This window comes from Lynx rufus, unplaced genomic scaffold (assembly GCF_022079265.1).
Source record: "Lynx rufus isolate CCGP_SWC_20201006 ecotype Redwood Valley unplaced genomic scaffold, mLynRuf1.p SCAF_2, whole genome shotgun sequence".
Taxonomy (NCBI): domain Eukaryota; kingdom Metazoa; phylum Chordata; class Mammalia; order Carnivora; family Felidae; genus Lynx; species Lynx rufus.
Genome location: NW_025814834.1, coordinates 194,036,595 through 194,051,662, shown reverse-complemented (window position 1 = coordinate 194,051,662; position 15,068 = coordinate 194,036,595). Strand labels below are relative to the sequence as shown.

Below are 15,068 nucleotides of genomic sequence, written 5' to 3'. Positions count from 1 at the left end.
CATAAATCATTGTCTCCAGGGAAAAAAATCCCAATTTTTTAAAAAAGAAAATCTTATAAATCTGCCTGAGCCCATGTGAGGGACAGTGTAGCCATTTCAGCTTAATTGTTTGAGAGTTTCTTTGCTACAGCCCTAGAAAAGGAAGTCCCCGAAGCTACTGTTTCCCAATCTAGATGTTCCTTCCCAAACTCCACAAATGGCCATGTCATGTCACGGACAAGATGGATTTACACTGCAGCAGGAAGAAGGTGAGTCAGCCAGAGAGAAAAACTTCCACCAAAGGAGACAGACTCACTTCTTCAGAGACAAAAATCAGATACTAGTCCCTACCCCTACCTTTCCTCCTTACTTACACTTACTCACCTGCCCCATCTAGAAAACGTAAGGTTCCATTCTGACGAGAGACAGACAACTGGCCAAAATGAACCCTGACGGGGGCCCGAGGATAGGGTGTGACAGCTCGGGAGGAGGGGGCTCTCAGAACAGTGGAAGGAGTGATATGGTTTAGCAGCAAGGCAAGTAGAACAGAGGTGTAAAGGGTGAAAGGGAACAGACATGGCTTCCCAGCTGGCTCTGCTGTGTGATTTTTAGCTTGTTTCTTCTCCTCTCTGAGCCTCAGTGCCCCTCCCCAGCACCCAGGAGAATGAGAAAGATCCAGGTGTGGGGCTCTGGTCCAAACTGCACGTATCTGATTGTTCAAGGAACCATGGCTATCACTGAAGGTCACCTACATGGACCTAGCAGGAGGCCACTGAGTTACCACCAGGTCCAGGGAGGCTGCTTCACGCCCCCAGGCCCTCCACAAGTCCCTTCCCTGTGCACTCTGCAGTACAGAGTGGACGCGCCACCCATGTTTGGTGAATCAGTGAGTCAGCCCTGAGTCCATGTGAAAACGACAGGAAATAAACACTAAATTACAAACAGCATAAAAATAGCCACATTTCCAAAGCAGATTTTTCTGATTCTCTGAACCCAAGCAGGAGCAGCAAAGAAACCAATCCTTTCTTCCTGAGATCTCTCAAGCCAGGGCTCCTGAAGAGCCCTGCTTTGTTGGTATCATAGCGTACTTCCCCTCTGCCCATTCCAGATCTTTCTGCTGTATGACTGAAAGGTGCCATCTTGTCTCCTACATCCTTGGAGCCTATTTACTTAAATGTCACTCTGTGTTCAGAGGCACGTGTCAGTTCCTCAGAGTCTATCATCCAAATACTCTTAGGTTCCTATGCTCTTTGGCTTCTAGACCAGGTGTTCTGGCCAACCCAGAGTGCCTCGGTAATGGACACAAGCTACCCCTCTCTCAGAGGTATGCTGAGGCCACTCGGAGTGACTTTCTATCTAGGAGAGACCTTTGTCAATACCCAGGCCAATCACAAGGCTTCCCAGACACATCCAGGTGGTACAGCACCTGGTACTTCTGGGGTTCTTTGGGGGAAAACCACAAAGCCCTGGCACATTCCATTCCCATCACCTGAACGAAGAGTCGTTTTATTTACTAGCAGAAAATACGGCTCCATTATAGGTATGCAGGGTTCCACAACTCAGGAAACAATAACACACAAAATACTTTTAAGAAATCACATTTAGCAGGATAAAAATACATAACACAAGCCTACTTACCAAATGCAATGTGAAAGATGATGTTGACAAGCTGAGCAAAGATGCTTGGTATCGGGTGTGATATTTGACAATAGAAATGTTCGCTCGTTTTGTCATCTGCTACTGCTCCCTAGCAGACAAGCTGTACAAGGCACCAAAGGCTTAGGCACAATTTATGGGGGGTGGGGGGGTGGATGAGCAAATTCTATCTGTTGCCTTCATTTTTTTTTACTGTGAATTGCTTGATTTGAACGACCACAAACGATAGTTCTCACTAGCCTACTGTGTGCCTGCTAAACACCTCAGTCCAGTTTACGAACACCAGAATCCTAGAGGAATAGCATTCTGAAAAAGAATGCCTGTTTAGCAAGACCTTGCAATAACCACATCACCCCTGCCAGAAGAGTCAGCGGGCAGATGGCGCCCACTCACTACCCCAGCGCCTGACTGCTCTCCGTGGTGCTGAACACAGAGGTTAGGGGTGAACCTTCATCTCCCCGGCCTCGTGGGAACTTCATAGGGTGGATCCGTTATCCACAAGCCTTTCTAAACACACACGAATCTGGTTTGTACTTCTCCCTCAATGTGGAAAAATGTTTTATCGGTCTGTTTTTCAGTATTACAAAAATTTAGTCTCTATCTCAAGACTGAAAATGTAAAGCTTCAAGTGTATGCGTGTGTGTGTGCGTGTGTGTGTGTGTGTGTGTGTGAGAGAGAGAGAGAGAGAGAGAGAGAGAGGAACTGAGTTTTCTTAATATAGTGGAGGTCAGAGACTCATGTTTTCATCTGATTTTCCCATGGCTTCCCAAGGGATGTGGCACAAATCATGTCCCCCATTTGGTCCTCAGTATCCTAATCTGTGATAGGAAAAGAATAGGGACAGGTACTGTACTCCTATAGTTCCAACACTTGGGGGACCCCCAGTTGTGTTCCAGTTCTTCCATGGACTCAGAGATAGTCCAACAAGGTGACCTTGCCTGGCCTTCTTCAGCACTGAAAGATTTCCTGGAGCCACAGGAGGACACAAGGCTCAGGTTCTCTTGCAACAAGCCAGGGATTCAACCTCTCTGCTCAGCTCTCCCCCAGCCCTCAACCCCCAGGGACCAGCCATAATTCAGCTAAACCTGAGAGTTCACCCATATTTTATTTACTGATTCAATGTTACGAGACAAGTAAAATAGACGGCTGTCACCTCTATTAAACTGGGCAGGAAAAATGGCCATGTAGGCAACAGGCTCTTTCTGCCCATAATGTGTCATCTGTTTCCTTGGGGAGGGAAGCAAGGAAGGGAGGGCATGGCCTCAGGGCAGAGCCCGGTTCTGTCATGCTCAAGAGGGGAAGCCCAGGGCCTCACTGCAAACCTGCCCTGGCCTCACTCTCAGCTACACAAATACAGCAGACCAATCAGCACAGTCAGGAATTGGGACCGTCACTTCAACACTTAAGTCTTCAGTTTCCCACTGATCCATTTAACAGGCTTGGGGTAAAGAATGGCTGTTGAGCCACAACCTGGGAAGCCTGTGCTAGAGAAGCAAACCTCCAACTGGTCATTTCTTAAAATAACACAAACACATAGAAATATACACATTCACACTCTCAAGAACCCAGTGCGGATGATGCACTCAACCCCAGGGCTAAATGCTCCAGGCTGACTGTCCATATAGCCTGAACACCTCTGCTTTACACAAAGCTGGCATGTAGACCTGTTGTCTAGACATCCTTGCAGTAGTAAGTGATGTGGTGAAGATGGAAAACAGAGAGGCCTGACCTATAATTGGCCACAGTGTAAGCGACAAAACATCCCTGTCTAGCAGCTGTCCTAAGTGGCCAGCCTATTAAGGATGAGTAGCAGAAGTTCTCTTGCTGGGTTCAACAACCCAAGGGAGCAGCAGGGATGCTTAGGGGCAAGTGGGAAGGAGAAACAGGTGAGGTCAGGAAGACAAGAGGACCACGAGCCCTTCTTCAGTTTCTTCTGGAAACAGACACCTTGTGTCTCTCACGAGGAGAATCATCACGGTATGAACCAAACAATGGATATGAAGACCAATCTAGTCCCGGGAACGAAGGACCCACTCCCCTGAATATTCCAGTTCTGCCCAAGCTACTACACGGAAAAAGTCTTGGTATAGAAGGTGTTGAATTCATGTGTCAGAACACCACAGACATCATTAGAACTTTGACTTTGTAGAAGGCTCTAACAATGCCTTTCATGAAATCTTGTTGACCAGATGGAAAAAATGTTGAGCTGAGTAACAGGGCAGGAGTGTGGACTTCTACTCAAATGACTGTATTCATCAATGCATTCATTTATTCAACAGTTATTAATCACCTACTATGTGCCATCCACTGTGCTAGGCGCACCAGATGAAGTGGTGAATAAGTCATCGGGGTCTCTGCTTATATAATAAGTGCTACGATAAGGGAAATACAGGGTGCTGTGGGGGCCCAAAGAAGTGGGCAGACATGAAGAAAAGCTTCCTGGAGGAAAAGACACGTTTGCTGAAACCTGAAGGATGACTAGAAGTTGTCTGCAAAGAATAACAAGAGTGGAGGCCCCAGGGTGTGAGGGAAGGCACGGTGCCTCCTGCGGACTTGGGTGTTCAGTATAGAGGAGCGCAGAGTGTGTATGAGGCAAGGAGGGATGCAGTATAGGTCTGCCAACCGGGGCATGTCCTAAAGGGCCTGAAAGTATAAGGAAGCTAGTGGGGTTTTGAAGCGGGTTAAAGTATAGGATCGCGGATCCATGATTACTGAATTAAGCCAACAGACTCTGACGTTGGTCATTTCCTGCCTAATGCGTCGATGGCAGAAATAGCTGAAGGGAGGGAAGGCGGGCTCATCTCAGGCTCAGATGGCACGAAGCAAGGCAAACAATGGAAGAGGAGCCGCAAAAGCTACACTGTCCAGAGCAGCAATTCCCAGCCCCCACCGTAGTGTAGGCCAATAACCACTTAACCTGTCCACCACAGACCCCCCAGAGGGAGACCAGGTGAAATCCATGCCTACTTCCTGAGGATGTTGAACCAGAAGCAGGCTCTGGTGGTCCAGGAACAACGAGCAAGAATAACTGCCTGAAGGTTCCATGGTGGGATTTACTGAGGATAAATGACAGGTCCTGCCTTTAGGCTCAAAAGATCAACTGCCAAAGGGAAGATGAGAGAAGTTATAGATCAGCAGCGATGCCTGTGAAAAAGACCAGGGGATCTCAAGAGACCGCCAGCTCAGTCTAACTCGGCAAAGTGAAGTAGCTGCTGAGAAGGCTGAACTGGCCTGGGCTGTACAAGGAGACACCGAAGCTGAGGTCCGAGGAAGCCAGGCGCTCACTGGGTGTAACACACAAGCAGCACTGGGGTTAGCTTAGCTCTCAACGCCTGGTGGGAAGAACTGAGCATCTCTAATTGGGAGAAATGCCTTTACATTTCTGTAGGGTTGCATGGGAGCATAGGGAGCAGACCAGAACCAGAACCAGTGAGCATGGCTATTGTACCATAAGAGTAATGGACACCATTTGTTGAGTGCTTCCCATGGCTGTGGTCTAAACACTTCATATGCATTAATTCATTTAATCCTTATAACAACCCTGTGAGGCAGATACCATTATCATCATCATCATTATCGCTTCTCGGCCTTTTGGCTAAGATCAAGTGTAGTATCATCATCATCATCATCATCGTCATCATCATCGTTATTATTATTAGATAAATTTGCCCAAGATCACACAGGTGGGAAGTGATGGAGGCAGGCCTCAAACTCGGGCCAGAAGATTCCAGAACCTGTGAACTTATCCACATGCTAGATTGTAAAAGTGCATTGAAAGCTGCTATTGTGCCAGGCATACTAATTCTCACAATGAGCCCACGCGGCCAAATCTATTATTATCCCCATTTTGCAGGTGAGGAAATCGAAGGCTAAGTGACTTATCCCAAGTGCCAGAGCCTGGACGGGGGAAAAGGTTTAAGTTCAGACAGATGGATCTCAGAACCTATACTCCCAACATCCAAGTTCTATCGCCTTCCTTGGGACTGCAGGGAGACAAGTTTGGGGGGGGGTGGTATTTGCAACAAAGATTGGAGTCAGCCGAAACATTCGCAGTAAAGAACAAAAGAGGGTCAAAAGTAGTAAGCTTCCTATCTCGGGTGATGTTCAATCAGAGACCAGATATCCACCTATAAGGGGGATTAGGGGAAGGTCCCTCCAGTGACTGAGAACAGTGGTCCTCAAAGGGTAGTGCCCAGAGGAGCAGCATCAGCATTATCTGGGGACCTGTCAAAAGTGTAAAATCCCAGGTCTCACCCCAGACCTACCAAATGAGAAGCTCTGCGGGTGCCCAGCAATCTGTAGTTTAATGAGCATTCCAGGTGATTTTGGTGCAAGGCGCCGTTTGAGAACCAGAGGCCTAAGAATGACCCCTGGGGTCCTTTTCAGCCTAGATTCTGTGATTCTCCACCACAGATAGGAAATGTGATGCGTGGAGCCCTGGGAAGTCCTTGGCTCCCTGCTCCTGCTTTTCCGCCCAATTGGGCAGGCTTTTTGGAATAGCATATTTCAGTTCTGCAAAGCAGATGCAGGAAGGCTTTGCAGAAGTCTCCCTCGTTCCCATATTTAAAGAGCTCATCCCTGCAGTTGTTCTGAGAACTCTATAAACCCCCTTCCATCGGCAGCCTGTCTGCATCAGTCCCTTTAATAGCGCAAGGCTTAATTGTCTCCTATGGATCGGAACCCTCTTCACACAAACTGGAATCTTAGCTCCTTCTCGCTCCCTTTTTTCCCCTGCCTTCCTTAACCACCATTCAGCATGGCACCAAAGGATTTGGAGTCGAAGCTGCCACTCCCCCCGGATCTCACTCCATCTCATTATCTCCGATCTGTATGATCACCATGGGGACTCTCTCCTCCCCAGCTCTTGCCGTGGCCTCATTACTTGATGTCTCCCAGCAGAGCCAGCGGTGTCTATCCCCTGGGGCCCAGCCTCTAGCCGCAGACCCTCTCTGGGCCATACTAGCCTGCCCAAGAAGCAAGACTGAACTCTACATCCAAGAAGGACTGACAAGGATTCTCTGGATCAGTCCCTAAAGAGCATCCCACAACCAGGGTCTCCTCGGTCCTGAATACATGCAAAATGCATTTCAGCTAAAACACTGCACCTGGGAGGAAGAACCAGCACCCCATGGGCTGCAGGTATGTGATAAACAGCAGGCCAGGAGGAGTCTGGGAGCTGACACACAGAAGCATCCCAAAGGGCACCTCTCTCTCCCCCGCTAATGTGGTGGATAATTGTCACAGGCAGCCCGGACCCTACCATTTCCACTACGGGGCATGTGGGTGTGTGGGCAATGGGTAAATAAATGCCAGGTATTGAGCGGCACGGAGTACTGGGCACCAGGGTTGGCACAGGGTACGCAGGAAGCAGACAGCCTCAGAGCTCACAGTCTGATGGCAGGAACATGGCCTCCAACCTTGGAGAATCCTTTCTCTCCCAGCATTTATTAAACATCAAGCACTGAGCAAAGAGCTTCATACACTTTATCATCTTTAATCCCCACACTGACTCTGTGAAGACGATACTCTAAGGTTCGGCCACAGGAAATTTTTGCAGGTCAAAAACATCTGAATGTAGTCTCACTTAATCCTAATACTTCTATCTTAAAATGAGAAAACGGAGACCCAGGGGTAAAGTGACGCGTCCAAGGTCACGTGGCGCAGACATGTGAGACGCACGGTCTAACTCAGGTCCACCACAGTTCATCAAACCCAAGCCATGCCATTACGTGTTGAGGTGCCAAAAAAGAAAACATCCTGTAGGCAACCCCAGCTACGACACGTGAGACATGTACTGACTTCAGAGAAGGGAGAAGGGAGAGGAGGAAAGTCCATCCTAGAATCAATGAAATGTATTATTTGGTTCCCCTGCAAAAATTCATTCTGCCGCTTGGTAATGATGCAGGGGGAGCTGGACTTACACACTCTGGAGCAGCTTCTGGCCTAACGGGGGAGGCAGGACACGCACACACTAGAGAAAGCCCTAGACAAACACACAAAGCATAACTACAGCCAAGGCCAACCAGCATTAGTAAACAAGGCACAGAGGTCCAAGGAAACAAGGAGGGGGACATGGGAAAGTGAGCTTTGGGGAGAGGGGAGGGCCAGGTTTGGAGTAAAAGGCAGTGGGACCCTGGACATAACTCCAAAGGAAATAAAATGAGGCAAGGTGGGGCAGAGTGCTCTGTGCTGCCTATAAAAGGTGGCCGATGGGGAACGAAAGCCAAATCAGAATGACCTGTGGTCCTCAAGCCCAACCCCTTGGCCCTCGACCCAGTGTCCCCACTCCCAATCACACTCAGGTAGGATTTCGTCTCTGGGGCACAAAGAGAAGCAGAAGAAAACGGTGACTCCATGAGCAAACACAGGTACTGGTCCAGGCCAATGAGGCACTTAGGGGCACAACATTTAAGGAAGCGCCCGCTCTCGTGGTCAGTCGTGCGAATGAAGGGTCACCACTAGAGAGCCTGCTTCAACTCTGCTCCCTAGCTGCCTCGCTCACCTCACCCCGGTGATGGCCCTGTGCTGGTGTCAGACCCCTCAAACAACAACAAGAAGAAATGCTGATCTTTGGACAGCATTTAAGTTTTTCTGGAAAGATGTCGTACCTCTTTGGCTCTGTGAGGCAGACAGTATCGTCCCCGTTTTTACAGAAGGGGAAACTGAGGTCCTGGAAAATACCATGAGCCCTCTGATTGTGCTTATCCCAAATCTGTCACCTTTTTAGGGGCTCTCAGCATGCAGTTTCCGCCCACTTCCAAAACAGTTCTGTCCCTGGAAGCCACCATTATTCCAGCCTCCTGGGTCCCCCAGAAGAAGGAACATGAGGGACAAGGAGAGTAAATTTGATTTTGCCTTTGCTCTTCCAGAGGTGGCATGGGGAAGGGTGGACTGAGCAGCTCCTGCACCGACGTCCCCACACCCTACCACAGTGTCTTTTGAGACAGCAACAAATATTCCAGGGCCCAGCGTCAGTGGCCTCGGATTGTCCACCTGTCTCAGTGACTGGCAAGGCAGGCTCTATTCAGAAGGGCAGAATGTGACTCTTGCTTAAAAATAAAATGACCATAAAACCTATTAGCCTGGAAAGGATTTTGGAAGGGAGAGGGGATGGGATTGGGGAGGAGAAAGGGAGGTGAGGGGAAAAAGAAGAACAGAGAACAATTCACGACCACCTTCTCTGGCCAGGTCACTCGCTGATGAGGACAGAGGCGAAGACGAGGCACAGACATGGAGCCCTTCCCTCATGGCTCTGACGATGTCTTTGAGGACAGCTCGGTGGCTTCCAGGGGGACACGTAGGCTGGAGTCCCCGGAGCAGAAGGATTCCTATGGGTGGACCAGCCATATCCAAGGGAGAGTCCATCCTTTATTTCAGGCTTCCAGGGAAGCACTGGGCAGAGTCCAGAAGCCCGGACAAAGAGAGATGTAGTCAGTGTAAGTGTCTATTGGTGGGAGGGTGGGAAAGACCATCCGTCCTTTCCCGTCCAGGAAGCGTATCTGCCACACAGCTCATCAACAAGGGCTATCTGCTTCTGAAAACTGGCACTGGCAGGGTTAAATGTCACAGAACCTACAGAGCCACCTCCAACACAGGGCCAAACACAGCCCGGCCCTGTGAGGACACACTCAGCGCCCAGAGCCGTGGGGGTGGGAGTGCTCCATTCAGCACCTGTGCAAACTGGTGGTGCTTCCTCGTCCTCCGCCCTCACAGACCGTCAAACACGCAGGACCCCTGCAGTCAGGCCAACAGGAGTTCTTACCCGTTTACCACTCACTGCCTGTGTGAGCTTGTGCAAGCGACTTTGCCAAGCTTAGTTTCCTCAACTGCAAAATGGAAATGATGCCCGCACGGCGGCGGTGAAGGTTAAATAAGATGGGGGAGGGAAATGCAGCGGCATTTACTGAGCACTTACTATGCGCCCGCATTACTAGTCAGCGTGTGAAACACCGCGGTGCCTGGCACCTAGTAAGCGCTTCTTAAGTGGGGGTCATTGTTATTGTCGCATTGCTGTGCATTATTTTGATGTCACTCCCGACCCAGGTGGGGTCCCAGGCAGGAGACACAGGGATACCTCGACACAGGCACACTGCCCCCTGGTGCTGCTGTCAGGGAATGGGCACCTGGGAGAACAGCTATTCTGGCGAACAAGCCCCAGCCCCGTCTGCACTAGGCCCTGGGCCCATCCATCCATCCAAAGCTCCAGCCCCATCACACCAGCCTCGGGAGGACCAGCCCTGTCCCCGGAACTTCGGTCCTCTCTGCTGTTGCCCAGCCAAATGGAGCACTGGCTCTCGCCTCTCTGCATTCCCTCTGGAGGGTCCACGGCTCGGGCTGAAGCCACAGGAGGCAGGGGCAGCAGTCTCTCGCAGAATGGAGGAGGCTTGGCCTCAGTAGATCAGAAACAAACCCAGCTGCTGAGTACCACCAAGTCTCCTCTGACAAGCACACCCCAAGCAGCCTCTGCCACCCTCCCTGTACATGGCCTCGTGCCTCCCCCAAGAGGAGGGAGCGCTGTGATGTCCACAGAAGAATCTGTGCTTCCTACCCCCTTGCATCCCCCTACCGCGAGGGGGTTGTTTCCTAGAGCAGGGACAGAGAGTGCCTGCTGGAACAGGAGGACTCAGGGAGGCTCCCAGGCCCCAGAAAGGACCCTAAAAGCAGCCAAGCAACCTTGCATTCCTGAAAGGGGGGGGGGATAAAGGGCCGCCCCTCAAAGCCCTTTCAAAATAGCACATCAGGCTGGACTGGCTGTCAGGCCAGCAACAGGGGAATGCAAATGACCTTGGAGGAGCCTAGTCAGGACACAGTGCCTGGCTCACCCTGCATAAGCCACCTCTAAAACCCCCAGCTCATCCTGATGTCAAAAGACTGTTTAGCGCAGTGCGAGGCAGGCATCACGAAGAAATTAAACTCCAGCTTTGAGGAAGAGGGAAGCCCGGGCTGACAGGAGCGGCTGGGCTGGAAAGTGGAGGCAGAAATTGCTCAAGTTAATGCCTTCCAAGGCCCCTCGGGCCACTCCCAGGTCTTGTCTGAAGCTATTTACTTCCAGGGGGGAAAGCCCTATTGATCTTCATTCAGCTCCTGTCTGCTCCTACAAGGCGGCAATGTTTCAGCGCATCACCAGTCACTGTAAGAAATTCCTCATTGTTTTACACACGGCTCCCAAACTCAGGAGACAAATGGTCAGGACCGTTTGGGTGAACTGATCGGAGACAATGAAGACGGGGCTGGCTGGGGAACTCTGGGGGAGGGGGATCTCGTTCCCCAGGGAGAGCCTGCTGTGACTGCCCGCTGGCCACCCCCGCCCGCCCCCAGCCCAGGTTCTGGGTCTTGAGGCTCATCTGTTCTGCTGTCTGTAGATGCTCAGAGAGTCCAGAGCTGAGCCAGTCCTTCCCTCTCTACCCCACCCCCATCCCCAACACATACACCTGCTTTATGTCTCTGCAGTCATTTGGCTCCCAACCTCCCCCTGGCTGGCTAGAGATCATCACCATCCACCAGGGCTCCCCAGCTGCTGCCACCACTGTCTGGTTCCCTTTTCAAGTTCCAAGCTGGCCCTCGATCCTACCATATGCATGTAATATGAGGGAGCCTCATGTAACCATGAAACCTACAGTGGCACGGACAGTCCCCACCGTCTGCACTAAAAGGAACTTTGAAGCCACAGAATATCCCAAACCATCACAGCCAATCCAACGGCGGTTTACAGATGGGGAAACAGAGGCTCAAGGTTGGGGGGAACGGTGTGATTTGACCACAATGGCTCAGTAAACGGGCAGAAGAGAGAGCAGAAAACCCAGGCCTCCTAGCTCCCAGCCTAGGGCCCCTCCACTTCAGCTTCTAGGTCATATAACCAGGAAATCCAGGTTCCCACAAAAGGTCACTGAAGCCCATCTGGCTGAGATGATCCATGCATTAAACTGCTTCCCATGAGTTAAGACCAGAATCCATCCCAACAATAATAACGATGATAAGAGTAATAATAAAATGCCGAACAATATGCCTTGAAAACCTTCAATGAGCAACACTTGATAATCACACGCAGATACATCTTTCACGTATTCATATAAAATAATCAATGATCATTTTTTCCCGCAGACTACAATCCAATTACTCTCTCTCCCTCGCTCTCTCCCTCGCTCTCCTTTGTTACTTGCAAACCATCCAAGCAATCAATGCCTTGACCTCTCCCTCTGATAGACACAATTACAAAAAGACAGAGCAATGCAATTCATCTATTCAAGACGGATTGTTTGAACACTCTGTCACACCGCTGAGCTATCCATCTCCTTGTCTAAGAGGAAATTTCAGCCCCCAAAAAAGGCACAAAGAGAGGGGGCGGGTACACTGCTCCCAGCCCAGAGAGCCCCTCACACACCTGCAGGAAAACCCTCTCCCAAGCTGGTGTTTGAGGATGCCTGCCTGCTGGAGAATTCGGCTCCAGGAACAGCCAGCTCAGGCACGAATCTCGGGAACCACAAAGCACCCAGCATACTCCCGAACCCCATTTCCAGGACCTCAATTCCTGCAGCCTCAGGCAGAAAACCCTGGAATCCCACGGGTGGATCAGAAAAGGGAGATGGTGGGGGACCCAGCCAAGGCAGTGTGTTTAGGTTCTGCATAAGTGTGTGTGTGTGTGTGTGTGTGTGTGCGCGTGCGCACCCACGCGCGCGTGTGTGTGTGTGCACTCCCGCGCGCATGGGCCCGCCCATGTCCACTGTGCTTCCCTGGCCCCAGCTAAGGCTCCAGCCCGGACTCCCAAGGATGGAAGTTCAGCTCCCTAGGAAGCTCCAGAGAAGCCCAGAGGCCTCGGAGCCTTCCCATCTTCCATCTAAGCTGGCACAGCTCCGGCGGTCACGTTTGGCATCCACACAGCACCCCAGTCCTCGGGCTGGGAATCAAATGGGGCAGGGCTCTCTGATATAAATGGCTTGGGCCGACATGCTAATTAATCCTGGGGCTTAATACGAAGAAGATTAGAAGAGAGGAGGGCTTTGCCATCCTTAATTGCATTATTACAACATGAACCCAAGAAAGGGCAGGCAGGCTGGGGCTTCCCCTCAGAGCAGTGAACAGCCCCCAGTGAAGTCAATTTCACAATAAGAGGGGGCAGCTAAGGACACACCATCCTGCCCCTCCTTAACTCATCCTTCTGGGGCTGTCCTCACCTTCTCCTGACTTCCTGGGGCCCCAAAAACCTCCACCCCTGAAGCTAGGCTGGGAGCATACCCAGCTCCCCGCGTGCAGAGGAAAGGAAACTGCAACGCGTGGGACGCGCACAGAGCACCTTTTGGGGCCCCTCTCCTTTCTCTCAAGGGCACTCTTCCGCGTAGGCCCCCAAAAAGCAGGGAAAGAAGGAGGGAATGAAAGAAGTGCTGGCCCAGTACTAAGGTTGTGCCTGCCCCTGGAATGCTAACCAAACAGGGAGCTGGGGCAGGCAAAAAAGCAGATACAAGACGTTGCTTGGCTTGCCAAGAGCAGCCTGGGCTGCAAAGGGTTAAGCCTGACCGTGAGGGATGTCCCTAGAGTCCCGTGCCTGGACTCTTCTGCCTCCTGTGCCTCTTCTGCCTCGGGTGTGAGTCTGCCAGGGTCCCGGGCATGGACTCAAAGACCCCAGCGTGGGCAGCGCTGGGCACCGCGCACTACCCCCACCCGGATATTGAGTTCCAGAGGTTGTGGTATCCAGGAGCGAACCACGAAGACGTACCCCTCAACCCCCCCCCCGATTCCTGACCACCTCCTAGGAAAACCTCAAGTACGGAAACCAAGCCCGACCTCGGTTCCCTGCATCCCCTCAAGCCTCTAGCAGTCCTCTCCTGGAGAAGAGCCACAAGGGGGGAAGGTGGCCCTGGCTCAGCAGAGCTCTGCCCGCCCTGTGCCAGATGCTGGTGGTGGCGCCTCGCGAACCCAGGAGGCCCAAGTCTCCGGCCTGGCGGCAGGCTCCCGCGTGGCCAGGCCGGGCCCAGCCCTGGGCCCCGCAGGGTCTCCCGCACTGCCCAGGGCGCTGCCTACAGGGTGCCTGGGGCGGCCACAACAAAGTTAAAGCCCGGAGTAGGAGTCTCCGGCGAGAAGAGAGCGGAGACGCGGCAGCCCCGGAAAGCCGCGCGCAACCCCGCCAGCCGCCGCCAGCTGCGGAGGGATTTCGGCTAACTTTACAAACCGCTCGCATCCCTCCCGCCACATTCCCGGCCGCGGCGGGCAGCCTCCGTGGCTTCCTTCCCCCCCCCCTTCCCCCCCAGCCACGAGGGAACGCAAGAGCGACCGGCCGGGGCTGCCCCTCCCCTCCCCCAAGCCACCGGGCTGGATGGGGCACCCCCGAGGCCGAGGGCGGCCGCCGGGAGGAGAGACCCGCCGCCCACCCCTCCTCCGTCCTGCGAAGCCGTCCCTCGCGTCCCCGCCGCGGCCGCTGGAGCTGTTCCCCAGGTGGGGGCGGGGGCCTGCCGGGAGCGAGGAGGAAAGAGAAGTTGGCGCCTTCCCCCAGGGTTCCCGCTCCGCGGAGAAGCCCGCTCCCAGAACTCGGTCTGTGGCCGGTCGTGCCGGCAGTGGCCGGGAAATGAGCCCTCCGCTCGGGTTGGGGCTGGAACGCTTCGCTCCTCTCCGCCAGGTCTGGCCTCTCAGGAGCGCTCCAAGGGCCCCTCGCCCGCCGCGGCCCGGCTGTCTCCTCACCACTAAGTAGGGCCCGTGACCCCCGGCTTTGGAACTTTGCCCTGACCGGGCCGAGCTCCCGGTGGTCACCCGGCCCCGGCGGCCAGGAGTGATCGGGAAAAATCTCTTGGGATCGCGTTCGTTGGCTCCCCATTGCCGCCCCCGCCCGGGCGCACAGAGACCCCCGGCTCCGGGGAGCCCTTACCGATCCGGATGACGTGGGGCATCCCGCGCGAGTCCGGGATCCAGAAGGCGCACACGAGGAGCCCGGCCCAGTATTCCCAAACCAGACTCCGGAGGCGCCGCCAGGGAGCGGTCATCGTTGGGCGCCGCCGAGCGTGCCCGGGGCGCGGCCGTGGCGGGCTCCCTGGGGCGGCAGCTCTAGGCGCGGGCGCGCAGCAGCCCCCGAGGCGCCGCCTGGCCCAGCTGCCCGGCTCCCGAGCGCCGCTGCGAGTGGGGGGCGCCCCGCGGCGCCGCGCACATCTTACTGGGGGGCCGCCCCGCCGGCGCCCGCCCCGCCCGGCTGCCGCCCACGGGTCGCCCGCGAGCGAGGCTCCTGGGCTCCGCCCGGGCTGCGCTCGGGCTCCGCTCGGACTCCGCTCCGGCTCGCGTCGGCTCGGCTCCCGCGCGGGCTCCCACCTGCCCCGGCTGCCGGGCGCTGGCGGGCGGGCTGCACGCGTCTCCGGCCGCTCCTCCTCCAGCCGCCGCCAATGCTATCGCCCGGGCTCGCACAAAGCCCCGGAGTGGAGTTGCACGCGCGCACACACTCCCTCCCAGCCCCCTCC

The 15,068-nt window shown here is 53.7% G+C and overlaps 1 protein-coding gene and 1 pseudogene across 2 annotated transcripts in view; one reads left to right on the top strand and one right to left on the bottom strand.

The window, feature by feature from the left end:
- GRIK3 (glutamate ionotropic receptor kainate type subunit 3) overlaps positions 1–14,603 on the bottom strand; it is a 223,964-nt gene extending 209,361 nt beyond the window's left edge. For both annotated transcript variants that reach the window (XM_047084737.1, XM_047084738.1), the window contains exon 1: positions 14,489–14,603. In XM_047084737.1, coding sequence (XP_046940693.1) covers positions 14,489–14,603 — 115 coding nt within the window. The remainder of the gene's footprint in view (positions 1–14,488) is intronic.
- On the top strand, positions 5,211–5,316 carry LOC124516648 (uncharacterized; annotated as a pseudogene).
- Positions 14,604–15,068: the final 465 nt, after the last annotated feature.